The sequence below is a fragment of the Saccopteryx leptura genome, chromosome 3 (genome assembly GCF_036850995.1).
Source record: "Saccopteryx leptura isolate mSacLep1 chromosome 3, mSacLep1_pri_phased_curated, whole genome shotgun sequence".
Lineage (NCBI taxonomy): Eukaryota > Metazoa > Chordata > Mammalia > Chiroptera > Emballonuridae > Saccopteryx > Saccopteryx leptura.
In genome coordinates, this window is record NC_089505.1 from 59,780,588 (window position 1) to 59,806,825 (window position 26,238).

Genomic DNA, 26,238 nt, shown 5'->3' on the forward strand with positions numbered 1-26,238 from the left:
TGACCTAGGACAGGATATGGAATGTCTCAGTCTTATTCTCCTCTTACATCTACACCTCAACAAGGCCCCAGCACAGCCCTGATGAGCCTTCCACATCTGTGCTGCCTCTACACAGCATGGCACCAGCTCAGTGACAGGCATCCCCCACTAGTTTCTATTGCTATCTTTATTAAATCTAAAGAAACCGCCTGACCAGGCAGTGGCGCAGTGGATAGAGCGTCGGACTGGGATGCAGAGGACCCAGGTTCGAGACTCCGAGGTCACCAGCTTGAGCGCGGGCTCATCTGGTTTGAGCATAAGCTCACCAGCTTGAACCCAAGGTCGCTGACTCCAGCAAGGGGCTACTCTGTCTGCTGAAGGCCCGCGGTCAAGGCACATATGAGAAAGCAATCAATGGACAACTAAGGTGTTGCAACGCGCAATGAAAAACTAATGATTGATGCTTCTCATCTCTCTCCATTCCTGTCTGTCTGTCCCTGTCTATCCCTCTCTCTGACTCACTCTGTCTCTGTAAAAAAAAAAGAAAGAAAAAAAAAAAAAAAAGAAACTGCTGCTTCAGAGCTACCGACACAGCTGTTGGAGGAGGAGGGCTGAATTCATCTCTGGGACTTTTGTATTTTTTTGCAATGGCCAATGGGACTTTGATTATGCATCAAGAAAGCAAAAATTCTGGTCCAGGATGGAAATGTCAGGCATCAGTAAGGCTTGTGAAGGGAGCTCTGTTGCCATTTTTGGTGGAGTTGCATCTTTGCAGCGATGTTTATATAGATGGGTGGGGAGACTGAGGCAAGCAAGAGATTTTCTCTACCCTCTGAACTAGAGAGAAGGTCAACAATATCGTTAACCCAACATCATTAGGTGGGAGCTGCAACTTGAAGGAAAACCTGCCTGAGAATGAAACCAATACAGAGGAAAGCAGAGTCAAGATGCAGGGAAAGAGATACTCCTGATGCTGTTGTGTGAGCACCTGGATCCAGCCATTCCTGAAGGTAGACTCCAGATCTCAGTTTTGAGAGCCAGTACATTTCCTTTTTTGCTTAAGCTACTACAAGATGGGTTTTCTGTAATTTGCAACCTTTAAGTTGTGACCATCTGTAATAGAGTCTGTCTCCTCATCAGCCTAAGAGAGCCCTCTGGAGGCTCATTTCTGGGTCTCCAGCATCACTGCCCAGGGCCTGAAACTGCCTGGAGCTCAGAAACCATCCACCAAGCTGACCTTGATTCCACGACCACAGAGTTCAAAACCACAATGTTGGTCCTGCCTGGGCCAGGCTGCCTCCTCCCAGCTCTAATACCCTGGGGCTGTGGGACACTTGGCCCGTTACCCATTTCTCCTGCGCACCTGGTACTTGTAGCAATCTCGGCGGTCACTGGGAGAGCTCCCCTGGCAGGTGCCCGTCTCTGTGTTGTTCTGACATGGGCAGCCTGTCCCGTCTTGCTCATTACATGTATCCGCATGGCCATTACACTGGCATCTAAGGAAGGGAGGAAGACAGGGGTTACAGTGCTCTCATGAACTACAGGGGCCCAGGCCAGATGCTGCATATGTGAGCTCCAATCCAGGCTAGAAGAGAAAACAGGCTCACGGAGGTCCAGCCCCTTTACACGGGCCACAGAGCCGGTAAGTGGCAGAGTAAGGACCAGAACCTAGCTTGGACTGACCACTCAGCAGGAAAGGGTAAAATGGGGAGGGTGTCCCGAGCCCTCTCCCTCAGCAGCCCTTTCCTTGCCCACCGGCCTCCATCAGGGTTGCTCTGTATCCTGCATTTCAGAACTGCCTCTGCGGTTGGGGGTCTCCTATCTGAGTCCCACACCTGCCCTGGCCTAGAGGCTCCCTGCAGATTTCATCTTCTCCTGCCGCAGGGCAGAGGGCTGGGAAGGGGTGTCTGGCTCCCAGAGCTATGCCCAGTAAACAAAACAAAGGGCCTGGGCCCCTTCTACTTACTTGGTACACTTCCCATCCAGGAGGAAGAAGCCATGGAGACAGCTCTCACATTTGTCCCCATAGCTGTTATTCTGGCAGTTTACACACACAGCCTCGTCTTCACTAGGACCCTCTGTCAACCAGTTTTCAATCTGGCCAAGGATGGACAGGGTGATCACGAAAGGGCATGGACTAGCCCCCTACTCCCTCAGACCCAGGAGTTCAGGTCCGCAGTTCTCTTCCCCTAGACCCAGGAGTCTGAGACCCTAGCCCCTTTTACCTCCTCTGGATCCAGTGAGTACTTCTCTGGCTCCCTCTTGGCCATTTCAAACTCCTTCCTGGAGACACAGACGTGGCTGTTGCCACGACAGAAAGTGTGGCAGGGCCGGCAGGTCCCGCCCCCCACAGCAGAACCCACGAATAGTGGGAGGCACTGCTCACAGTGGCTGCCCTGGAAACCAGGGACAATGCAGTCAGAAAGATCAGAGAATCATGAGGGGTAGGGGAGAGGTGCATGAGTGGGGAGGTCACAAGTTCTGAGAGCCCCACCAAAGGACAACAGGATTAGCACTTAGCTTGGACAATCCCAGCCTATGTGTGGTTTGCTCCTCTGCCTTCACTTGCATACCTCCAGCGATGTGGGGTTCACTCCCTTTACAGCCCAAGTTGTTGAGCTCAGATAAAGCCCTTCCCTAAACTATCCAAAATCCTCCTCCACATGACACCCTCCCAGGCCCAGCACCAACTCTATCCAAGGCAGCTCTTCTGTGAATCAAATCTGGTCAGTGTCCCCAAGGTCTTCTCACACCTCTTTGGGACAGGGTCATCCCATCTCCTTCTCACCCCCCATGCCTGGTTTATTGGGGCTTGAACGAGGTTCAAGATGCCTGAATATGGGCTGAAGTCAAGAAGGGCTGGGTCCCAGGGCCAGGCTTTGAGGCCTGGATGGCTCACCTTGGTGTGGTTGTGGCAGAGCAGGCAGTGGTCATGGGCCCCCACGCCAGCACACTCACTGTGGCGGTTGCAGCGACACTCTGTGGAGCAGTTGCGTCCGACAAAGCCAAAGTGGCAGCGGCAGTGGTCAGGCTCCACGCACGAGCCATTCACGCAGCCCTGGGCGCACACAGGGCGGCACAGCCCCGTCACACTGCAGGGGTGGGGAGGGGTCAGGGCAGGGCAGCAGCAGAGCCCACCACTCACTGTCCTCATCCCTGCTCTGATCCAGCCCTCTCCCTGCTTCAGGATCCAGCCCACGCTCCCTTCTTTCTGAGGTACCCCATCAAATTCACAGCCCAGTCCTCCACCCACAAGCCCCCCTGGACCAATCCCATCACCATCATGCCTTGGCCCTCTTCTTCCAAGTCCTGCTTTCATCTTACATCATCCTTTACTGCTCCTCACAGACTCTCCCACCCCATAGTCTGTCTGGTCCCTCTTCCCCGACCCTATCCCGGCCCCCGGTCTGGCTGTAGCCTCACTTGTCCATGGTATAGCCGGTCTTGCAGCTACACTCATAACCATGGGGCTGGTCATGGCAGTTCTGTGTCTCGTTGCAGTCATGGTGCCCATTTGCACACTCGTCCTCAGGGGGGCAGGACAGGAAGGCCCAGGAGGCCCCAGAACGCTCACATGTCAGTCCTGCCACAAGATACAAGGCCTCACTGGGGGGCCTCTGTACCACCCAGCCAGCCACCCAGGCCCTTGCTCCTACTACCCCTGAGTCCCACTTCTGAGATACCCCCCAGCACTCCTCCATGCTCTGTGCCCTTCTCACCCGCCCCCTGAGCCCCTCTTACCATCACGGGGGCCACTGAGTCCACCCTCCAGGCAACGGCCACTCCCATCCTGGCCCCCCCAGGCACACCAGCCACAGTGGGGGCGCCGCAGGCACAGGGCACACTGGGTTGCCTGACCACAGCCCAGGGAGCAGCTCTCGGGCCCACGGAGTAGCCGTCCACAGCCTCCAGCCATACATCTCAGGGGTAGGTACGAGGGGCTCAGACACTGTCCAGGGGAAGGGAAATGCAGATGCACTGGGTCAAATAAACATATCCTGGGATCTTCCCAGGTATACCTCTTCCCAGAGAGCTTACCCTCCCTGGCTGCAGCTGGGTAGACCAAAGTGGACACCAGCTGAGGTCACACTACATTCTCTCTCTCAAGCATCTATAACTAAGTCAGACTAGGGACATCTTTGAACCTAGGAGATTATGCAGACCAGGGCTGGCAGGGCCATTTGGATAAGCAAGACAGCAATGAAGAGGAGAGGAAGAAGCAGGAAGAGTGGAGAAAGAGGAAATCAGAGATGAGAACCACACCCCCAAACACAGGTGAGAAGCGGCTCTCCAGCTCCAGCTCCTGTTCCTGGTGCCGCCTGGCTGCACTCTCCACCCTGGCTTCCAGGAGGTGCCGCTGTGCTGGTGTAATGAGTCCCCTTTACCCACCTGGCTGGAGGCACAATTGCTTCTTACAATCAAAGGCAGGCACTGATCCCAGATAGAGACAGAAAGCAGTATCAGGAAGGGGGTTGTAAGACACAGTTGCTTAAAAACAAAACAAACAAACAACAACAAAAAAAAACGGACCTGGCTGCAGGGGCAAAAGTATGCTCCCACCCTAGGCTGGAAAGCTGAGGAGTCCCTGGTCAGGGTGAGCAGCAGCTCACACACCATCACTCATCGTGTCCTGGGACCCAGACAAGGCACGCAATGAGGCTTAAGTAAAGTGTAAGAGGAAAGAGATTAGTCTGGGCTGACTGACTGACCGCACTTAGGAAAAAGCAAAGCCACCATGCAATCCTGAAATAGAAAACCCTGATTGCTGTGGCCAGAGCTTTGAACCTATTGAGGATTACGGCAGTGATGAGCTGAGTATTGCTCAACTGCCAAAATCTCTGCCAGGATGGGCCTCTCGATTTAAATTTAGTTTACCTATTGGCAGATAGCAGAGCAATCTGGGAGAGAATGCCGAAGCCCCAGTCTGCACAGCGCTTTCTGCTGTGACCTCCCTAATGGCCAAATGCAATGCTGCCCAACACTGTAACTGCATTTCCTGTGTTCCTGGCAAAGACATAAGAATGTAAGTTCCAAGTGCAGCATTTGAACTCGTCTATTGGCATGTACCCACAGACTGGCAAAATACCTGGGCATAAGCAAGGCGCTCAAAAAGAATTTGTGCCTGACCTGTGGTGACGCAGTGGATAGAACATTGACCTGGGATACTGAGGTCCCCGGTTTGAAACCTCAAGGTCACTGGCTTCAACACAGGCTCATTGGCTTCAGAGTAGGCTTGCCAGCTTGAGAAAGGGGCCACTGGCTTGGCTTAAGATGCCCTCCCCAAGGCATGTATGAGAAGAAATCAATGAACAACTAAAGTGAAGCAACTATGAATTGATACCTCTTACCTTTCTCTTCCCTCCCTCTCTCTCCCTTCCTCCTCTCTCTCTCTCAAAATAAATAAAAAATAAAAAATAATAATAATAACTTCGGTGAAGGGAGACAGGGAAGGAGAAAAGAAGCTAGCCAGCCTGGAAAGGAAGTACTCTGTTGCCTGGGCCAGGATCTGAGGCCAAAGTCTTTCAAAAGAACAATGCTTGGATGGTTGAAACACAGCCGCCCTTGAGACAAATCGTAACAGGTTTAGCTGTGTTTGATCTGTGCTATGATGTGGTTTTTAAAAACTTGAGCCAAGTGCCCTGGCCAGTTGGCTCAGTGGTAAAGCGTCGGCCTGGCGTGCAGAAGTCCCGGGTTCGATTCCCGGCCAGGGCACACAGGAGAAGCGCCCATCTGCTTCTCCACCCCTCCCCCTCTCCTTCCTCTCTGTCTCTCTCTTCCCCTCCCGCAGCAGCTGAGGCTCCATTGGAGCAAAGATGGCCCGGGCGCTGGGGATGGCTCCTTGGCCTCTGCCCCAGGCGCTAGAGTGGCTCTGGTCACAACAGAGTGACCCCCCGAAGGGGCAGAGCATCGCCCCCTGGTGGGCGTGCCGGGTGGATCCCGGTTGGGCGCATGCGGGAGTCTGTCTGACTGTCTCTCCCCGTTTCCAGCTTCAGAAAACTACAAAAAAAACCCCAAAAAAACAAAAAACAAAACTTGAGCCAAGTCTTGGCCAGTTAACTCAGTTGGTTGGTTAGAACGTCATCCCAACCCGCAGGTTGCGGGTTTGATCCCTGGTCAGGGCACATACAGGAACAGATCTATGTTTCTCTCTCTATCTAAAGAAAAATAAAAAGTAAAAAAACCTGAGCCGAAACTTTAACTGGAAGATTTCACAAAAACCAGAAGATTCAGTGGAAGTCCTCTCACATTCAAATGCAGACTTTTTACACTCTCCATCACTTCCTCCTGCCTCAGGCACAGCAGGGCTGGGCGGCACATGCTCTCCTGTGCTGCTTTCTGGTCCCTAGGGCACCCACAATTACAAATACTGGCAATCTCAATAATATTTGGGGAAAACTTCTATCACCAGACAGACCCTAGGCTCGGGGAGGAGAGGCCTCTGCTTGTTAAAGACCCACACTGTAGGGTGGCACTGAGAGCCCCTCCCTACCCTATGCAGGGATCTTTTAGGTGTCCAAGGAAGTGGAGATTGGCAATCCTCCCAGTGGGCAGTACCTGGAAGGTTACTGAGTTTTACTTAATAGTAGGCTGTGCTCCATGTTCTCAATACCTACTCCATTTAATTTGTACAACCTGCCACCTGACCGGGAGGTGGCGCAGTGGATAGTGTTGGACCGGGATGCGAAGGACCCAGGTTCAAGACCCCGAGGTCACCAGCTTGAGCGCAGGCTCAGCTGGTTTGAGCAAGGCTCACCAGCTTGAGCCCAAGGTCGCTGACTTGAGCAAGGGGTCACTTGGTCTGCTGTAGCCCCCCAGTCAATGCACATATGAGAAAGCAATCAATGAACAACTAAAGTGCCATAACAAAGAATTGCTGCTTCCTATCTCTCTCCCTTCCTGTCTGTCTTTCCCTATCTGTCCCTCTATCTGTCTCTATCATCAAAAAAAAATTTTTGTCCCTGATGTCCTGGCAGAAAGCTACTAAAATGCTTGGAATTTCCTGAGTGATGGGAATGTCTTTTGTATTCACAAGGAGCCAATTTCTTGCCTAAGTTTTTGTTACTGAGGTGACTTAGGGCAGAGTCACCAGAAAGACCAAGTGATTAGAGCAGTGGTCCCCAACCCCCAGGCCGCGGACTGGTACTGGTCCGTGGGCCATTTGGTGCCAGTCCGCAGAGAAAGAATAAATAACTTACATTATTTCCGTTTTATTTATATTTAAATCTAAACGTTTTATTTTTAAAAAATGACCAGATTCCCTCTGTTACATCTGTCTAAGACTCACTCTTGACGCTTGTCTCAGTTACGTGATACATTTATCTGTCCCACCCTAAAGGCCGGTCCGTGAAAATATTTTCTGACATTAAACCGGTCCGTGGCCCAATAAAGGTTGAGGACCACTGAATTAGAGGGCTGTAGCTTTTACTCCCACCCGCTGACCTGGGGGTGGGGTTGATGATTGAGCTCTATGAAAACTCTTGGAAAAAAAAACAGGGTTGAGAGTTGATGAACCCATCCACTGGGAGGCTGGTGTGCCCAGAGATGGAAAACTCCACACCCCTCACCTGGCCCTATTCATCTCTTCCACTTGGTTCTTCCTAAGTTGCATCCTTTATAACAGGGGTCCCCAAACTTTTTACACAGGGGGCCAGTTCACTGTCCCTCAGACCATTGGAGGGCCAGACTATAAAAAAAACTATGAACAAATCCCTATGCACACTGCACATATCTTATTTTAAAGTAAAAAAACAAAATGAGAACAAATACAATATTTAAAATAAAGAACAAGTAAATCTAAATCAACAAACTGACCAGTATTTCAATGGGAACTATGCTCCTCTCACCGACCACCAATGAAAGAGGTGCCCCTTCCGGAAGTGCAGTGGGGGCCGGATAAATGGCCTCAGGGGGCCGCATGCGGCCCGCGGGCCGTAGTTTGGGGACCCCTGCTTTATAATAAACTGGTATCAGTAAGTAAATGTTTCTCTGAGTTCTGTGAGACTTTTTTAGCAAATTATCAAACCTGTAGAAAGAGTGGTGAGAAATATTTATAGCTGATCAGGACGCCTGGATTTGTGACCAGTATTTGAAGCAGGAGCAATCTTTCAGGACTGAGCCCTTTAACTTGTGGGATCTGATGCTCACCCCAGGTAGATGTCAGAAGTGAACTGAATGTTTAGACACCCAGAATGTGTCTGGAGAATTGGTAAATTTGTCAATGGTGTTGGAAACACCTCAGATGGGGTCTTTTGATATCACTCCTATTTTACCAAAGATCCGTGTAGGCTCATAGGTTTAGATGTTGAGTAGTTACACCTTGACTGAGTCTGGCACAATAAAGATATGAACAGGAAGTGGATATCAGTAGGAATCAGAGATTTGGAACTCTGGCCCAGTGACGCTGCTTCCAGATATGACAGCAGATGAATCTTTCTTGTCTCCTTCTGGAATGGGGTGGAGAAGGGTAAATGCCTTCATCGTCTGTCACTGGGATAGCTAAATCATACTAGGCAGAGGCACCTTAGGAATGGACTTTATGAGAGACCATGTGCTGGGCAGAGAAGGGGCAGACTGTCATTGGTGTATATACAGTGCCTCCTCAAACCTTCCAGAATCATCTCTCCAGCTCACAGCCACAGATGAGGGGTGGATCTAAACTGCCAAGTTAGAACCGTGTGCTCCTACTCTTCCCTGGCTGTCTCCTTAGACCAAGGCTGGACACCTAATTCCTGAGCTGTGCTGAAGTCCCTCCAAGAAGGTCAGTGAACTGATGAAAAGAGATGACTGTGGTCGCTGGAATTAGAAAGTCACCTAGACTGAGGGCCAGGGCTGCTGTCTGAGGCTGTGTGTGCTGATGAGTCAGGCCGAGAGGAACTGGAGGATGGAGATGCGCAGAGAACAGCTGAGTTCAGAGACCGCCTGGCCCACAAACTATGGAATAGCAGTATTTCCTGTCCCTAGATTCCCTCAAACACCCCCAGTTCCTTATAATAAAACCAGCTCAAGTGAGCTTCTGTTTCTTAAAAGCAAAAGTTCTAAGTGCAGAGAGAGAAAGAGATGGAGAAGGGAAGTAGAAGGGTTTGGGAGGGAGAAGGGATGATAGAAGAGTCATGAAAGGATCGGGTGTGGAGAGTGCTAGCAAGAGGTGGAGAGAGCGTGGCTAGAAGACACACTGGGAGACTCACAAGGCAACAAGGGAAGAAAGGGATGCTGGGAGGAGAGAAGACAGAAAGCGTGAGAGAAGACAGAAAGCGTAATGATGAGACCACAGCCAGGGAGATGGAGAGGGGAAGGACAGAGCAGGAGGTGGTGGGGAGAGTCAGCGTGGGGCGGAGAGGACAGAGCCCGGGACCCCTTGGCGGAGTGCAGTACCTGCTGGAGGCTGCTGCTCCAGACACAGTGCTGCCAGCCTCCATCTGCACCCTTGGAGTCCAGGCAGGAGGTGCAGTTGGGCAGGAGGTGACAGGGAGTGGGACAGGGCAGTGGGGGCGATGATTCCACTGGCATCGGGGACACGTTCAACAGAGAGTGGCTGAAGCATGTCCAGTCATAGGTGGGCTGCACTGAGAGGATGCGGCGGGTCTCCCCTAGGGTTGGGGGCATAGTCGTTAGAACAGAGTCCGGGCCCCCAGCCCTTCCCCGCTCAGACCCGGAGGTCCGGGCCCCCAGCCCCTCCTCCCTCAGACCCTGGAATCTGGGCCCCGGCCTCACCCCCCTCAGATCCAGGAGTCCGGGCCCCCAAATTCTCCTCTCAGGGACAAGCATCAATGCTCACCTGTCCTCTTGAATTGCCGCGTCCACATGCACTTGCCTTCCCTGGTGCACTGTTCACAGTCCGCAGCCCCACATGCAGCCTCTGAGCAGTTCCCTGCCCAGAAGACCTCTCGCTGATTGATCCGACAGTCATTTTCTGAGGTGCAGGACCCATTGCGCCCAATGCAGGCACCCTCAGGACAGTTGGTACACCACTTACAGCGGGGGGCAGATGCCTGGATGGGGGAAGACAGGCTCTAGCAGGTGTCCCCAAACTATGGCCTGCGGGCCGCATGTGGCCCCCTGAGGCCATTTATCCAGCCCCCCCCCCCCGCCGCCGCACTTCCAGAAGGGGCAACTCTTTCATTGGTGGTCAGTGAGAGGAGCACTGTATGTGGCGGCCCTCCAACGGTCTGAGGGACAGTGAACTGGCCCCCTGTGTAAAAAGTTTGAGGACCCCTGCAAAGGGTCCTGGCATTCCCAGCCTCCCCCTCCCCCAGCTCCTCCCACCCAATCATAGCTGAGGAGCATGGTGGTTCCTGAGCCCCTCCCACCCTCACACCACTCACTTCTCCCTCTCCAGGCTTCAGAGTCCAGGGATGGCGGGCTAGGCACTCACTGCAGGTCCGGAGACGTCGACATTCCTCAGGGGAGCGAGGCATTGGGGAGCAGGGCTCGTCGGAACAGCCTAGCCTGGGGGGGCAGGAGGCCTTGGCTCATCACACCCAGCCAGGCCCATGTGTTCCCCTCCTGTCCTCACCTCTTCCTGGACACCATCCTGCAGGCCCCTGATGTGTGTCCCAAGCTGCACTCAGCATGGGACTCACAAGTCTGCTCCTTTTCCATCCCACTTGCTAATGGTCCCATGTCCACCTGTCACCTGGGCAAGAAACACTAGATACTTCCTCACATACTCCTGCCCTTCTAGCCACCAAAGCTTTCTGCTTCCCGAATGTCTCCGGCCATCGCCACCGGCCCAGCTCTGTGGCCCTTTGCCCACTTCAGTACTCCTCCCCTTGTCCTGATCACCTTTCCTGGCTCTGCCTGCTGCTGCCCCTTGCCACTCCCTCCTTCACAACACCCCTAAGGGCTTTCTGCCCAAGGCTGCCCCTGGCATCTCCTGCACAAACCTTTCTGGCGCCCTATCTCTCACAGTGACAGCGGACGTCCACAATCCTTTATACATAATCCTCGAAAGCCCATGTGCTTCAGAACTTTCCAGATTTCAGAAAAGCAGCAGAAGATGTACCCACTGTTACATAACACCCCTAGAGGAGTCTAGGGGAACACCCCGTAAATCTAACCCATTTTACTGGGACAAATAAAGCCAAATGAGTTTGTGCTAAACCGACAACAGCACTTTCAGCTCTCTGACTTTTCAGCTTCCCGAACTACAAGTGAAGGATCTGTGGACCAGGATGGAGCCCAGAGTCTCAGCAAAGCACTGGAAGTCCTTTCTGAGCTGTCTTCACCCAACTTTCCAGTCTCATTTTCCCCAAAATCAGATAGTCTTCCAAACACACAAGGCACAGCCCCACTTCTGAACCTGTGCTGGTGTAAAATCTCCTGGTCATTTAGGGCCCAGTTCAGACCTACCTTCTCCAGGAAGCATTCTTGAATGACACTCCAGCCCACAAGCAAGGCTTCCCCCTAGGGACACCCCCTACCTATCTGTGATGAGCTGCCCATTTTCTCATGTGAGCTGGTCTCCCAGCCCCGTCTAGCACAGCACCCTCTTCAGAGAGCACCAGTACTACCCGCCTGAGCTGCCAGTCAGCACGGTTACCTGTGGGCCTGATCCCCGGACAGGCAGGCTCCATGGCACCAGGTGCAGGTCCCAGACTGGTTACAAGCTTCAGGCGAGGGCAGCAGGCGACAGGGGTCAGGAGGCAGGGTCAAGGCCAGCAGGCGGCCCAGGGCCACTCCCCCAAACCCCCCTGAGATATATAGGCGGCCCCCCACTGGCGCCACAGCATGAGCCACGGACTCCTCCATCGGGAACCCCAAAGAGGTCCGGCCTGGGGAAAGACAAAGCACTGTTCAGAAAGAGAAGAGGCAGGAGACTCAGGAAAGAGACCTACACAAGATACCAGTCAGAGAGGGAGACCAAGCAAGCAGTGAGGTAGTCTAAGAAGAGGATAGACAGACACTGCAGGACAAGGAGAGACAGATAAGGCTAGACAGGGACCAGGGAATCAGACACAGCAAAACAAAAGAGAGGAAGAAAGACATATAGAGGAAAGAAAGAAAGAGAGTGAAATTAAGAATGGAAATAACGAAGAATGTTGCAGTACAGGCCCTGATGGTTAGCTCAGCAGTAGAGCGTTGGCCCAGCATGTGGAAGTCCTGGGTTCGATTTCCGGTCAGGGCACACAGGAGAAGTGCCCATCTGCTTCTCCACCCTTCCCCCTCTCTTTTCTCTCTATCTCACTCTTCCCCTCCTGCAGCCAAGGCTCCATTGGAGCAAAGTTGGCCCAGGCACTGAGGATGGCTTCATGGCCTCCATCTCAGGCGCTAGAATGGCTCCAGTTGCAATGGAGCAATGCCCCAGATGGGCAGAGCATCGCCCCCTGGTGGGCATGCCAGGTGGATCCCAGTCAGGCAGATCCCAGTCAGGAGCATGTGGGAGTCTGTCTCTCTGCCTCCCTGCTTCTCACTTCAGAAAAATATATTTTTAAAAAAAAGAGAGAGAGAATGTTGCAGTACAGCTCTACAGTTTTTTGGTTTTTGTAAAGCAAGTGCCTGGCTGAAGCTGTGGTTGCCAGGCATCCTTTTCAGAGAAGACTATCTGGAATAAACACACTACAGCTGCAGGACCAGATAAAGAGCCAGGCCACCCCCACCCTCCTCCACTGGGGCTCCTTTGTCTTAGAGGACTTGGCCGATTTCAATATCTAACAATCTGGGCTAATTTGTTTTCTCCTAGGCCCCCACCATCAATCTTAACAAAAGCAGCAAAATAAAGGAAGGAGAGCCTCCCACTGAATGTTTAGATAACATGGAAGGGACAGAAGCTTTGAGAGAGTCTGAAGGGACCCCAGGGACTCCTAATGAGAGGGGTGTCCCAGGACAGGGGCTACCAGGGATAGCAATGTGGACTTACGGGTGAGGTTAGGCAGGAGCCAAGTGTTGCAGTTGACCTGGTAGAACAGCACATCACTGCTGAACTCATTAGGGTCTGAGCGCCCCCCCAGGACCACCATGGTGTCCCCTAGCAGGGCTGAGGCGTGGAAAAGTCGGGGGCGGGGCTGTTGGGGAGACAGGTGGTAGGAGAGCCTATCAGAGCCCAGTCTTCTGCTCACTCTCTCAGCCCGCCATCCATCCCGATCTCCCTACATCCCAGCCTCCACCAGCCCACCCCATCTGAACCTTCCACAGATCTCACTTTCCTCCAGAAAACCACCCTTATTCCTCAGCAGCTCCTAGAGCCATCTCCGCTCCCTAAACACCCACATCCTGTGCTGCCTTCCAGGAACCTAGCCCAGATTGCTTGAGATGAACCCCACATTTTCATGCAACTTCATCAGCTACACTGGGAGCATCTGGGGTGAGGCTTGGGCCACTTCCTTCAGCCTCCTCTCAGTCCAGCCCCATGAAGGGTTTGGAAATAGGTTGGTAGGTGGAAAACGCAATTGTCTCTAACCAGTACATCCGGTGTTACACATTCTGCCACATACCGGCTCCTTTCGCCTTGAAGGCAGGAAGTACAAGGAGCCTCAGTTTCCCAGCCCAGATAGGGAGGTCAGGAAGGGGTGAGGCCTGCCAGGGCTGTACCAAGAGTGGGAAGGAGCTGGGATAGAACCCAAGCCTCTGAACTCCTGGTCTAAGATTCTCTCCTCAAGGAAGGGATAGAAGAAGGGGAGACTTGGGGATGCCACAGTTCAGTTCAAGGGACTGTAGGAGGGGGCAGAGAAATCCAGAGTTGAACCAGTCCCTGGATCATTGGGATAGGGGGCCCCCTGCCCCCTGCCTCCTACATCCATCTATCTAGACCTTCTGTCCTGACCTTTGTCCCCTGAGAAGGGGCCAGCAGGCTCCAGGTGTGGTCAGGGCAGTGCAGGGAATAGAGTTCGGGGGATGGGGCCGCCAGCTCCACGTGAAAGCGGAAACCCCCAAACACATAGAGGGAGTCAGTGGCCTCGTGGTAAACCGCAGAATGACCATAAAGACCTGGTAGGGAAAAGTGAGAACAGAGACTGGGGAAGGCCTGGTGATCAGAAAGTCCCCTCCCCCACCTTCCTGGGCTTCCTTCTCGTGACTCTGAGGCCACAGACTTAGGAGCCCTTCTCAACCCACCCCTCTCCCTAAGATTCAAAGAATGACCATCAGAGACTCTGAAAAAGTGAAGAGAGGGAGTCTCAGGTGGCCAGAATGTCCTGGGGACAGTGACCAAAGAATATAGGAGAGGTAGAGAAAGACTATCTGAGGGACAGTGATCTGGACCCTGGGGGAGAGAGATGGTGGCCCAGCATTACTGGGCAGGAAGAGGGCAGTTTATCATGGAGTGAAGGGGTGGAGTGTTAAATAAAGAAATTGAACTTCTCATTCTTAAGAGATGGTACCTTAAGAATCTGGGTAGGGGTGAAGGGGAAGACAGGCAACTAACAAGGTATGGGGCACAGTGACCATAGAGTATGGGAGTGGATAGAGAGCCTACATGAAGCCCTGGATGGTCAGAGGTCAAAGATGCTATGTTCTCCTGTCCCTAGTCCCACCTGTTGGAGGTGTCCCGCTCTGAGCTCCAGAAACCCAGGTACCAGTTGCCAGATGGTACTCAAGCAGCTGCTGGTTGAAGCCATTTTCAGGTGAGTAACCACCCACCAGGAGCAGAGACAGACCTCGGCGGGCAGTAAGGGTGTGACCAGCGACAGCTGGCAGCTCCACAGACTGAGGGGCCTGTGGGACAAAGGGCAGAGGTCACAGGAAGCCAGAGCTCAGAGGTCATCTTGGGGGTAGAAAGGAGACTCAGATGCCCACAATCTGCTTGAACCACTAAGGAGCTAGTGAGCTGCCCAGGGCTGGTCAGACCACAGGCCCTCTGACCAGCCTGGTCCCAGCAAGTGTGCAGTAAACTTTTTGCCACTTCTACTCTCAATGTCACTTCTTCAGGTAGAGCAGCCCTTGCCTTTGGGAAGCCCTTGCCTCTCTGCTCTCACTCTGGCTGCACAGGGCTGACTATACTTGCTCCACAGGCTGTTTGCCAGCCTCGATGACCAGGGCATCCTATCACATTGGCCAGAGACCAGCTGGAGAACACAATGTGACCGAGGATGGCCAATGCAATTCGATTCTGGGACTTGTGCTGGAGCCCAGGCAGGAAGCCATGTCCTCTGGGAATGAAGCTGGCAGGAGTTTCTTGGTCATCTTTGCCAGAGCCTGGGGACTGGCAGTAGGGAGAGATGCTCACCTTCTCCTGCCGCCACTGCAGTGTGGTGAGGTTGAGGATCCAGAAATCCCGGGCGACACCCCCAGCCGTGAGCCCCCCCAGCAGGTACATGGCACCACGACCAGCAGGCACATAGGCAGCTGCATGGAAGGAGCGGGGTGAGGGGCCTGGGCCCCCGTCCTCAGCTCCTGCCAGCATCTGTGTCCACCGCCACTCGCTCACTGAGTACCTGGGACCAAGATGCAAAAAAGTAGCATCACCTCACTGTCCAGGCATCCCAGCATCCCTTGGGAGACCCCCCTACTTGGCAGGTATCCCAGCATTCCCTGGGGTGACCCTCCACTACAGTCACTTTACCATCTATCCCCTGGGGTAGTACCACCCACATAAGTATCTACCCCTGATGTCAGACTCCTGTGACAAGTGTCACAGTGCCCTTTGGTGTGTGCTTTTTCAGCATCCTCCTGAAGGGATTCTTGTGTAGCAGACATCTCAGCAGCCCCTGAGATGACCTCTCATTCAGGTATCCCACCTCCCCAGGGCAGTTCTCACCTGTACAGGTTTCCCAGCAGCCCCTGGGGCAGGCCTAGGCCCCCAAACATCCATAAGGTAGCATCAGGTCCCTCCACCATAGTATGCCCCAAGCGGTGCAGGAAGCGGTTAGCAGTGTCCTGAGGTCGGGGATGGGGACATGTGGGGGTCAGGCTAAGGTCATGATGAAGTGTCAAGATGAATATAGGATTTGGGGGATAGTTGCAGGAGTGGAGGAGAAAGAATGATCCAGGCTGTGTGGCATCCCCCCAGAGACTAGAATGCCACAACTCACAGCTGAGAGGCGGCTGTCCATGCGGGTCTCCCAGACCATCTGCCCACCGTTCAGCTTCGTGCCACATCCGTGGCCCCCAAAGCCCTCAGCACAGATGCACACACCCAGGCTCTGGGGGAGAGCAGAAGGAAGCTTGGGTGGGAGTCCTGAGGACCACCCTATCTCACCTAGTTCACCCCATCCCATCTGTACCTGGTTACAGGTCCCTGCCCCACTGTGGGCATTGCAGTTCTCAGGACACAAAGGCATGAGGCAATGTGGGCCAGCCATGCCCTGGGGACAGCGGCAGAGTCCAGCACCTGTGACTCCATCCTGGGCCACACACTCCTGGGGAAGAGGGCAGCTCCCAGGGCCCCCTGATCCACAGCGGGCAGAGCCCACTGAAGCGTTGAAGCCCCAGGATGAGGAGCCGTTGGCCTCCCAGTGCAGCACGAGCAACCCTGTTGGGAGAGGTCAGAGGCATGTAGAAAGGCCAAGGTCCAAGTGCTGCTCCATTCCCAGGTTCTGGGAAAATCTGTGTAACTGGGCAGGGACGCAAGGCACCCAACCATCTCTAATCATTGCACACCCTCTCTCTCATCCAGCCAAAGTTCTGTTGGATTGAAAGTCTAAATTTCTCTCATATTCACCCACTGCTTGCCCCTTCCTCAGTAGTCTGGCCTGGCCGCTCACACATTCCCCACCCCAGGTCTTCTTGGCTCCCCGACACTCGGCCCTTCATAGCATCCCATATGATCCTTTAAAAACATGAATCTGGCCCTGGCAGGTTGGCTCAGTGGTAGAGCGTTGGCCTGGCGTGCAGAGGTCCCAGGTTCGATCCCGGCCAGGGCACACAGGAGAAGTGCCCATCTGCTTCTCCACCCCTCCCCCTCTCCTTCCTCTCTGTCTCTCTCTTCCCCTCCCGCAGCCGAGGCTCCATTGGAGCAAAGATGCCCAGGCGCTGGGGATGGCTCCTTGGCCTCTGCCCCAAGCGCTAGAGTGGCTCTGGTCGCAACAGAGTGAAGCCCCAGAGGGGCAGAGCATCGCCCCCTGGTGGGCAGAGCGTCGTCCCTGGTGGGCGTGCCGGGTGGATCCCGGTCGGGCGCATGCGGGAGTCTGTCTGACTATCTCTCCCCGTTTCCAGCTTCAGAAAAAAAAAAAAAAAACCAAAAACATGAATCTGACCCTGTTGTTCACAAGCTCTAAACCTTCCACAATTTTCGACTGTTCTTTCATAAAACTGAGTCTCCTTGAAAAGATTTCAGGGACACAAGGGTGGGAGGAGATAAGAACTAATGTTATGTAAAAAATGCCTCAATAAAGTTATACTAGAAAAAAAAAGTCTGACCAGGCAGGGGTGCAGTAGATAGAGCATTGGTCTGAGATGCAGAGGACCCAGGTTCAAAACCCCAAGGTAGAACAGGCTCATCTGGCTTGAGCGCAGGCTCACCAGCTTGAGCACGGGGTCACTGGCTTAAGCCCAAAGGTCGCTGGCTGGAAGCCCAAGGTCGCTGGCTTAAGCAAGGGGTCACTGGCTCAGCTGGAGCCCCCAGTCAAGGCACATATGAGAAAGCAATCAATGAACAACTAAGATGCCGCAACAAAGAATTGATGCTTTTCATCTCTCCCCCTTCCTGTCTGGCCCTATTTCTCTCTCTCTCTCTCTCTCTCTCTCTCTCCCTCCCCCTCGCTTAAAAAAAAAAAAAAAAAAAAGGCCCTGCAAGTCCTCTGACCTCATCGCCTTCCTCTCTCCAGCTCTCTGGCTCCAGCACCAGGCCCCCTTCCTGCTTCTCAGGGCCTGAGCACCTGCTAATCCTCAATCTGGAGGAGTACCCCTTGTCCACACTGCCCCCTTCACCTCTGCACAGCTTTCCACTCCTGAGACAGGCCAGTTCCTTCCTTTTGTTCCCCACTATTCTGAGTGTACTTTGATGGATGTCCCCCACCCCCACCCACACACACTGTGAATCCATGAAGGCAGTACTTGTGCCCCTTGTTCACTGCTGCACCCCTAGCCTAGCATCCAGTTCAAGCCTAGCTTACCGCAGATGCTCAGTCAACACTTGGTGAGTAAACCGAAGTGAGAGCCTCCCGAAGTGAGAGCCCCTCACTTTGAGGGTCTGTGGCTGTCAACTACAGCTCTAGCTATCTCTGAGCAACTCTGATTTACAGTATGAAAGAAAGCATTTCCAAACTTGAGCCCTCTAATTGCCATGGGAAACACATTATTTGTAGGGCATTTCCATCAGCCTAAGCTGGGTTTCTCAACCCTGCTGCCGAGCCTGGCTGTGGGGCTGTCCCGAGCACTGTCGGATGTAGAGCAGCATCTCTGATGCCAGGTGCATCCCCCACCATGACAATCGACCAAATGCCCTGAGGACACAATCCCTGGTACAGAATCATGGGCTGAGGAGATGCTCAGGGGCCCCCACACCAGCTCTTCTGTGTGCCCCAAAGACAAGTCCTACTTGGCCCTTCTCTCCAGAGGCAGCTCACCAATACTTTCTATTTGCCTCTCTGCTAAAGAAACTGAGACACAGGCCCTGGCCGGTTGGCTCAGTGGTACAGCATCGGCCTGGTGTGCGGGATTCCTGGGTTCAATTCCCGGCCAGGGCACACAGGAGAAGCATCCATCTGCTTCTCCACCCCTCACCCTCTCCTTCCTCTCTGTCTCTCTCTTCCCCTCCCGCAGCTGAGGCTCCATTGGAGCAAAGTTGGCCCGGGCGCTGAGGATGGCTTTGCGGCCTCTGCCTCAGGCACTAGAATGGCTCTGGTTGCAGCAGAGCATCGCCCCCTGGTGAGCATGCTGGGTGGATCCCAGTCGGGCGCATGCGGGAGTCTGTCTGACTGCCTCCCAGTTTCCAACTTCAGAAAAATACAAAAAAAAAAAAAAAGAAAAAGAAACTGAGACACAGAGGTGGCAAGGGATTGCCCCACCCAGCAAGTCAGTGACCGAGTCAAGCTTGGTCTTAAACCCACCCTGGTCAGCAAGATGCAGAGGGACAAGGAATACACAGCTCAGGACAGAGATCCCACCCCCCCAGTCCCCATACCAGACAGGGCCTGAACCGTGAGGGGCCTGTCCCGCCGCTGGCCGCAGAAGGCAGCGATGAGGCTACGGTCTGACTGCACAACGCCAGTATCCAGGAAGCGTGGGAAGCCGTCAAAGGCTAGCACGTAGCTCAGCTGGAGGGGTGCAGAGCCAAGGATTAGGGGAGGATGAGGATGCGAGAGATGCTTGGGGTCTAGAAGGAGGAGGAGTTCCAGAAGGGTGAAAATCTGAGGTGGAGAAATGGGCTGTTTGAACACCCTGGGCAAACTGCCAAACTGTAGCATGGAGATCACCACTCCCTCTCCCGGACTGATAGCGGACATGGCTAATCAACCAGTCACTCTCACCTGGAGCCTCCTTTGCAATACCCAGCTCCTGGTGACCACTAGCAGTTAGTCAGAGCTGACACACAAGGCATAAATGTTTACCATGCCTGGACTGAGGAAAGGGAGTTTGAGGATCTGGGGATTAGAGACTTGGAGTCCAGGAAATAGAAGGTGACCTGGGAAATAGGAAGGTCTATGGTTTAGAAATGAAGGGCTAGGGATAAAAAAAATAAAGTTTGGGGTTTGAAGGATAAAAAAAGGGAACATGGAGGTCAGGGTCTGAGGAGTCAAACTAGGAGGGGGAGACATGGGTCTGAACCCTAGTGCCCTTGGAGCTCACCGTGCAGGGGGTGCTGCTGTCGGGGGAGAAGGTGAGGGTGAGTGGGGGACAGAGGGTCCCAGGAGCACAGGGCTGTAGCACCTCAGTGGCCGAAACAACCCACACACAATATGACAGGCCTGGCCCAGCTCTTGCTGCCCCACCACCTGGAGGCAGCAGCCCCCCAATCGGGCGTGAGCCCAGTGCCACTGAGGACACGTTGGTGAGGAGGGCGCGACCCCCACACTCCCGGAAGCAGGAGCCACCGGCCCTGGGGAGACAGAGGAAAGCCAGTGTCAGACCACTCCTGCACCATCCCATGTTGCCCCTAACCCCCTACCCCACCTGTCTGGCCCCTAGCTTACCGGGGGTCCCCATAGTAGCCAGGGGAGCAGCGCTGGCAGTGGACCCCTTCAGTGTGGTCTTGGCAGAAGCAGAGCCCGTTGAAGTTGTCACAGTAGCCGCGGCGTGGGTCCCCATGCCCATTGCACTGGCAGGGCCGGCAGGTGCCCGAGCCCGTGGCGTTACCAAAGCTGCCAGGCCGGCACAGTTGGCAGTACTCCCCCCACGTCCAGTCTGTGGAGGCCTCAGCAGGCAGGACGTAGAGTCAGGGGCAAGGACAGGAAGGGGTCTGCCCAACTGGCTCAGCTGATCCCTGACTTCACCTGGCTGCTTCAAAGGAAGGTAACCAGAGCCTAGCCTTGGGTGAAGAGCAAGTCCCAAGAGTGGCAACTAAGGCTCCACCAAAGAGATGGGTACCAATGAAGCCTATCTGGGGTCAGGAGCAGGTAATGGGGCAGGGGGAGATAGAGATGGGTGAGGGAACACTGAAGCCCACACGGAGAAAAGAAAACTAGAACCCCAAGGAGGCTGCCTTAGGACAGTCCAGGGGCAGCTGGGAGGAGGGCAGCTCACCCTGGCACTCATCGCAGAAGCCAGGCCCCCGCTTGTAGCAGTAGCTGTGGAAGTTGCAGCCACAGTCTCGGGAGCAGCGGGGAGCGGGGAGTCCCGGGGCAGGTGTGGGCGGGGGCAGATAGGATGTCCAGCCCAGGTCACACACACAGGTGAAGTCAGGGGGGCCGCTGCACACACCATGGCCACAGTCCTCCAGGCACCTGAGGGTCCATGGCAGCGATGGGGGAAGAGCTAGGCAGGCCCAGAGTCCCCAGGGCATTCTCGATATCACCCCACTCCACCCCATCATCTCCATGGCAACACCATCACAAGCTACTGCCTGTTCCATGGGGCCTCGATTACATAGGTGACACTGTCTCCAAGGTAACCCCATCCCACATGGTAATTCCTGCTTCTCTAGTAACCACACATCACCACCAGTGATTTGTTCTCTAGGAAAACCCCTTTTTAGCTTGGTCTTCCTCAATCTCCACAGCAACTCTGAAGACTATGTCCCGCAGTCCATGGTGACCTGTCTCCACAGTAACTAGTGTTATACTGGGGACCCTGTCACTCTAATAAGGACTGAGTCTGCAAAGTAAAAACTGAGGCTTATTGAGATGCTGGCTCCACAGGAGGGACTTGAGCACCATGGTCACTTCCTCCCTCCATCTCCGTGTGCCCCAGTCCTGGGACGACATCTCTCTGGAAAACCATGTCCTACTCACGTGCGGTTGCAATATGTGACGCCGTCACCCTGGAAGCCCCGCTGGCAGTGACACTCATAGCTGACGGGCGTGTTCAGGCAGGTCGCCCGCAGATGGCACCTTGCCAGGCCCAGGCGACACTCATCCACATCTGGACAGCCGGCATAGGCCCAGCGGGCAGGGAGGGCCACAGAAAGACCCAGGCTCTCCCCCACCCACAGGGAGCAGTTACCCCCAGCCAGGGGCCCTGAGAAGTCCCCCTGGAGGCACCTGGCAGGTGGGAGATTGAAAAATGTAGTGGAGTAGAGGGAGATGATAAAGAAACAAGAGACGGAAACAGTGACACGGAGAGAGAAGGCCAATCAGACAGAGAGAAATAGAAATAGAAATATAGAGAGAAAAGCAGCAAAAATGGAAGTAACATAAAGACACCAAGAGAAGTCAGACAAAAAAGATTTTGAAAGACAGAAGAGAGACAGAGACAGGGATACAGTGAAAGGGAGAGAGGAGAAAGAAACAGAAAGTAAAGAAGAAAGAAACAGAAGAAAAAACGAGAGAAAATAAGTCACAGAAGCAGGGAAAGAATGGAGAGAGAAAAAAGAAGGAAACTAATAGAAAAGGGGAAGGGGAGAAAAACAGATGATAGTACAGAAAAGGCAAAGAGACAGAGAAACAGAGCACCATTAGAATTAGGGCCATGGAGAGCTACCCACCCCATCCCACCCACCCACCTACCCCACCATCCAGGTCTTACCGTCCCAGAGTGGGGTTGTCCTCATTGCCGCACCAGCCACACTCATGGCTCTGCAGACACTCGTGGCATGTCAGGAAGCGATCGCAACTCCGGCACCGTGGCTCTGAATGCACGCTACAGGGTGAAAGGTGTGGGGGTGTCAGGGCCCAGCCACTTCAACCTATCTCCACCCTCCCCTCCATAAGCCTGGCTACCCAGACACCGTTCTGACCGCACCTGTCATCCCAGCCTCGGCAGCCGCCGTATGGATACCGGGCCAGGTAGGCAGCAAACAGAAAGCAGGTGTGGGTGGACTGACACCAGGCGCACTGGCTTGAGTTGGCCAGGCAGTCATCACAGGTCAGGCGCCTAGGGATGCGGAGTGGGGACAGGGTCACGCCATGATTGATCTATACACATCCCCACACAGCCAACCCCTGGGCCCAGTAAGGCTCACTGGCTGCAGAGCAGGGGACACTCCTCCTGGCTCTTCAGGGCACCCCGACCCCGGCCCCGGCGGCTGCACACTGCATCCCCTTTGCGGCTGGTGCTCTGATGCCACTCACAGAAGGGATCCTGGGAGGTCAGAGGAGAAGTAAGAGCCCAGCTTAGCCCTCTCCCTTGGGCTCCCAATGCTCTACCTCCCTCACCTGCCCCACCCCTAAGACCACTATCACAACTCCCCCTTCTTCCCCAACTCCCTGCCTCTCCAGACTTCCCTCTTCAGTCAATAACTTCCATGGCTTCTGCCTTCCCAGCACCCACTCCCTTTACTGGGTTCTAGTGCCCCTTTGCGTGGTTGAGGTGGGACTGATTCAATCCTTGGGATCCAGAGGTAGGCCGGGGGCCACCGCCCCACCCCCCTGGCTTATTGGCTGGTCCTAGAGCTGGCACAAAAGCCAACCACAGCCAGTGAAATGAACTTCCGGAATGTCTGTTGTGAGAGTAGGCTGGGGACATAAAAGGTGCTCTCTGTCCGCACAGCTGCGTGGGGCAATGCAAGTGCGGAACCCTGTGGCTTCCTCGCTACTCCCAAAGAATGACTCTCCAGGCAAAACACGGTCCGAACCGCTGGAGGTGGCAGGCTCGGAGCCCTCCTCCTGGACTCCGCAGCCTGAGCTGATAAAGGCCCCTCTGGTGAAGAGGCGCTGAGTTGGGTTTTCTGGCCTCTATGACAAGGAAGTCCTGACTACCAGGAGCCCACTCTCCAGCCCTTCTCTCTGCCCCCCACCCACTTCTTGCCTGCAAATCAAAGACAATGGCCCCAGTTATATCCCTCTGCTATCACCCGTGGGGTGCTTTGGCTACTCATGTCACCCATGCGGCCCTTTGGCTGCCCTTCCCCTCCCCTGGTCCCCTGCTTTCATTGCCTCTAACTTGAAACTGCCCCTCTGTGACCCGGCAGGCACCTGGGTGCAGGCGTGGCAGTCGCGATGTTCCTCACAGAGCGGGCAGAGGGCAGGCACCAGCACCAGCAGGGACCCGCCAGCCCCTCTGTCCACGCAGTGGGCCCCACTCTGGCGCAAGTGGCAGGTGGCACTGATCAGGCACCAGCCACAGCCTTGGTCCGCCAGGCAGCCCAGGCAAGAGGAGTAGGAGGCGCAGGCTGCAGAGCGGTAGGGTTCCAAGAAGAAGAAGGAGATCTCCTGGGGGAGGGGGCAGAGTAGGTCAGGGGTCCATGCTCTGTCATGAGGGTCGAGTCAAGATTTGGGATAGGGGTCAGAGTTTGAAGCTAAAGACTTAAGTGTTCAGAGACAGGGTTCAGAATTCAAGCATGTGAAGTCAATATTTGGGACATCAGTAGACAAAAGGGTATTAGGGTTTGAAATAATCCAGAGGTCAGAGGTCAAAGTGTGGAATGCAAAAGTCAGGGCAGTGGAATCAGGGCAGGAGGAGGCAAAGATGTGGGCAGGAGTCAGAATATCAGATCCAGCCAGAGTATGGGGGTCAGAGAGGAGGATCTGGAGGGAGCAAGGTGCACCCAGACTTCAGAAGCTAAGGTTTGTGGCCTGGGGTTCAGAAATCCCAGGGTATCTGAAGCCCAAGCCTGGGTACTCACGCTGCCACCTGGCACTCCAGTCCGGTCCCACAGCAGGGTCAGCTCGCTGTGCCCAGGGCCTGCCGAGCCGTTGAGCTGGCCTCGGATCTCTACTGCATACTTGTGGGCCCGGCCAGTCAGTGGGAAGAGACGAGCAGACCCTGGGCGCTGTAGACGCCTTGTTTCTTTCTCCTGCTGAGCCACCCAGCGCCCCACCTCCTCCTGGGACAGGGAGGAGGACAGACAGGGGCCTCAGAACTTTCCACAGCCTCTGACCCCTGAAAACTCCAACAGCTTCAAATCCACCTCGCAGCCGCCTCCTCCTGGGAAGAGGCAGGGCTCCTCAGGGTTCCTTAGAAACCAAGAACCTCCAAACCCCCAAATCCACCAGTGACCCTCATCTCCCTCAGGGGAGTCTGACTTAACAAGACAGACCTCCACCTTCTTCAAATTTCCCCCCTAATTGTGTTCACATTTGAACATCTCAGGTCCTCCTTCTACTAAGGTTATATCTCCTGCCTCCGATTTCTCCCTAGTCCTCCTGGTATCACACCTCCCGACCCCCATATTGACTATAAACAGCCCTCCAAGTGTCCCAGGCACCCTCACCATGTTCTCGGTGTCAGGGCCACGGGCCATCCTGGCCACGACATGTAGACGCTGGGCCCGGGTCCACACGGCCACGTCCTCGGCCCCTGGCCCACCGGACCCTCCCGGAAGTAGTGGATGGATGAAGCCACGGTAGACAAGGGACACGTCAGTCTCTGCGCTGGGTGTCAGGGTTATGGTTGTACTACGGACAATCAAGACCTGTGACAGCCAGAGAGGGGGGCACGCATGAGTGCCTCCTGCATGGCTAACAGTGCCCACACCACTCCGGCCACATCAGCACCAGAAAAGACCAGGTAACTCAACCTCCTTTCCTATTTTATGGATGAGAGATTGAGGCCAAGGGCAGGGGAAGCTGCTCGCCTGGGGTCACTGTGGAAGAAGAGTCAGGATGCCAACTCAGAAAACAAACAGGGTCTCATCCCGCTCATCCCCACCTCTTGTGAAACTTCAGGATCCTCTTCCCCAATGCTCCACCTTTCCACCTGAGACCTTAGGAGTTCAGATCAAGAAAATGAAATAAAATCCTTTAACTATTGGGTTTGAAAAACTTCCAAATTAGCAAACACATCTATGTGCCAGGAGGGTGTTGCACCCCAATTCCATGTGGACACAAGTTCCTGTGCTCAGAACCCGGCTAGACCTCACTCTATGTAGTATATCCTCTGTTATATAATCAACCAGTATATATGTTTAAAAAAAAAAAGAGGTTCCAGATACAAATGACAGGCATATGACATGATTTATTGTTAGTATGTCTTTTTGTAATTGCAAATGAATAGACTAAGTCAAGTGTTCATCACAGGAAACTGTTCAAACAAACAACAGTACTATAGCCTTAGAACATAAATGGAATATTATGCAGCTGTAAAAATAATGAGAGTACTTCCTAAGTTCTCTACTGAGAAGATTGCCAGGATGTGTAAGAAAAAAGGGAAGCCTGCCTGACCAGGCGGTGGCACAGTGGACAGAGCGTTGGACTGGGATGCGGAAGGACCCAGGTTCGAGACCCCGAGGTTGCCAGCTTGAGCGCGGGCTCATCTGGCTTGAGCAAAAAGTTCACTGGCTTGGACCCAAGGTCGCTGGCTCCAGCAAGGAGTTACTTGGTCTGCTGAAGGCTCCCAGTCAAGGCACATATGAGAAAGCAATCAATGAACAACTAAGGTGTCGCAACAAAAAACTGATGATTGATGCTTCTCATCTCTTTCCATTCCTGTCTGTCTGTACCTATCTATCCCTCTCTCTGACTCTCTCTCTGTCCATGTATAAAAAAAAAAAAAAAAAAAAAGGGAAGCCTGATGAGGCAGTGGCACAGTGGATAGAACATGGGCCTGGGACACTGAGGACCCAGGTTCGAAACCCCAAGGTCACCGGCTTGAGTGCAGGTTCATCCGGCTTGAGCGTGGGCTCAACAGCTTGAAAGCAGGGTCACTGGCTTGAGCTTGGGATCATAGACATAATCCCATGGTCACTGGCTTGAGCCCAAGGTGGCACTGGTTTAGCTGTAGCCCCCCAATCAAGGCACATATAAGAAAGCAATCAATAAATAACTAAAGTGCCACAATGACTAGTTGATGCTGCCCATCTCTCTCCCTTCCTGTCTGTCCCTGTCTTTCTCTCTCTCAAAAATATAAAAA

General features: G+C 54.0%; 1 protein-coding gene across 2 annotated transcripts in view; it reads right to left on the minus strand.

The window, feature by feature from the left end:
• MEGF8 (multiple EGF like domains 8) overlaps positions 1-26,238 on the minus strand; it is a 50,388-nt gene that overhangs the window by 6,380 nt on the left and 17,770 nt on the right. For both annotated transcript variants that reach the window (XM_066373591.1, XM_066373592.1), the window contains 28 exons: positions 24,602-24,802; positions 24,014-24,214; positions 23,364-23,600; positions 22,412-22,530; positions 22,192-22,323; positions 21,976-22,089; positions 21,243-21,491; positions 20,536-20,735; positions 19,986-20,196; positions 19,642-19,891; positions 18,977-19,109; positions 16,137-16,384; positions 15,945-16,055; positions 15,671-15,789; positions 15,140-15,347; positions 14,448-14,628; positions 13,739-13,902; positions 12,836-12,980; positions 11,519-11,750; positions 10,302-10,425; positions 9,755-9,968; positions 9,352-9,566; positions 3,721-3,928; positions 3,403-3,562; positions 2,879-3,071; positions 2,205-2,375; positions 1,946-2,076; positions 1,343-1,475 (listed from right to left, as the gene is read on the minus strand). In XM_066373591.1, coding sequence (XP_066229688.1) covers positions 1,343-1,475; positions 1,946-2,076; positions 2,205-2,375; positions 2,879-3,071; positions 3,403-3,562; positions 3,721-3,928; positions 9,352-9,566; positions 9,755-9,968; positions 10,302-10,425; positions 11,519-11,750; positions 12,836-12,980; positions 13,739-13,902; positions 14,448-14,628; positions 15,140-15,347; positions 15,671-15,789; positions 15,945-16,055; positions 16,137-16,384; positions 18,977-19,109; positions 19,642-19,891; positions 19,986-20,196; positions 20,536-20,735; positions 21,243-21,491; positions 21,976-22,089; positions 22,192-22,323; positions 22,412-22,530; positions 23,364-23,600; positions 24,014-24,214; positions 24,602-24,802 — 5,004 coding nt within the window. The remainder of the gene's footprint in view (positions 1-1,342; positions 1,476-1,945; positions 2,077-2,204; positions 2,376-2,878; positions 3,072-3,402; positions 3,563-3,720; positions 3,929-9,351; positions 9,567-9,754; positions 9,969-10,301; positions 10,426-11,518; positions 11,751-12,835; positions 12,981-13,738; positions 13,903-14,447; positions 14,629-15,139; positions 15,348-15,670; positions 15,790-15,944; positions 16,056-16,136; positions 16,385-18,976; positions 19,110-19,641; positions 19,892-19,985; positions 20,197-20,535; positions 20,736-21,242; positions 21,492-21,975; positions 22,090-22,191; positions 22,324-22,411; positions 22,531-23,363; positions 23,601-24,013; positions 24,215-24,601; positions 24,803-26,238) is intronic.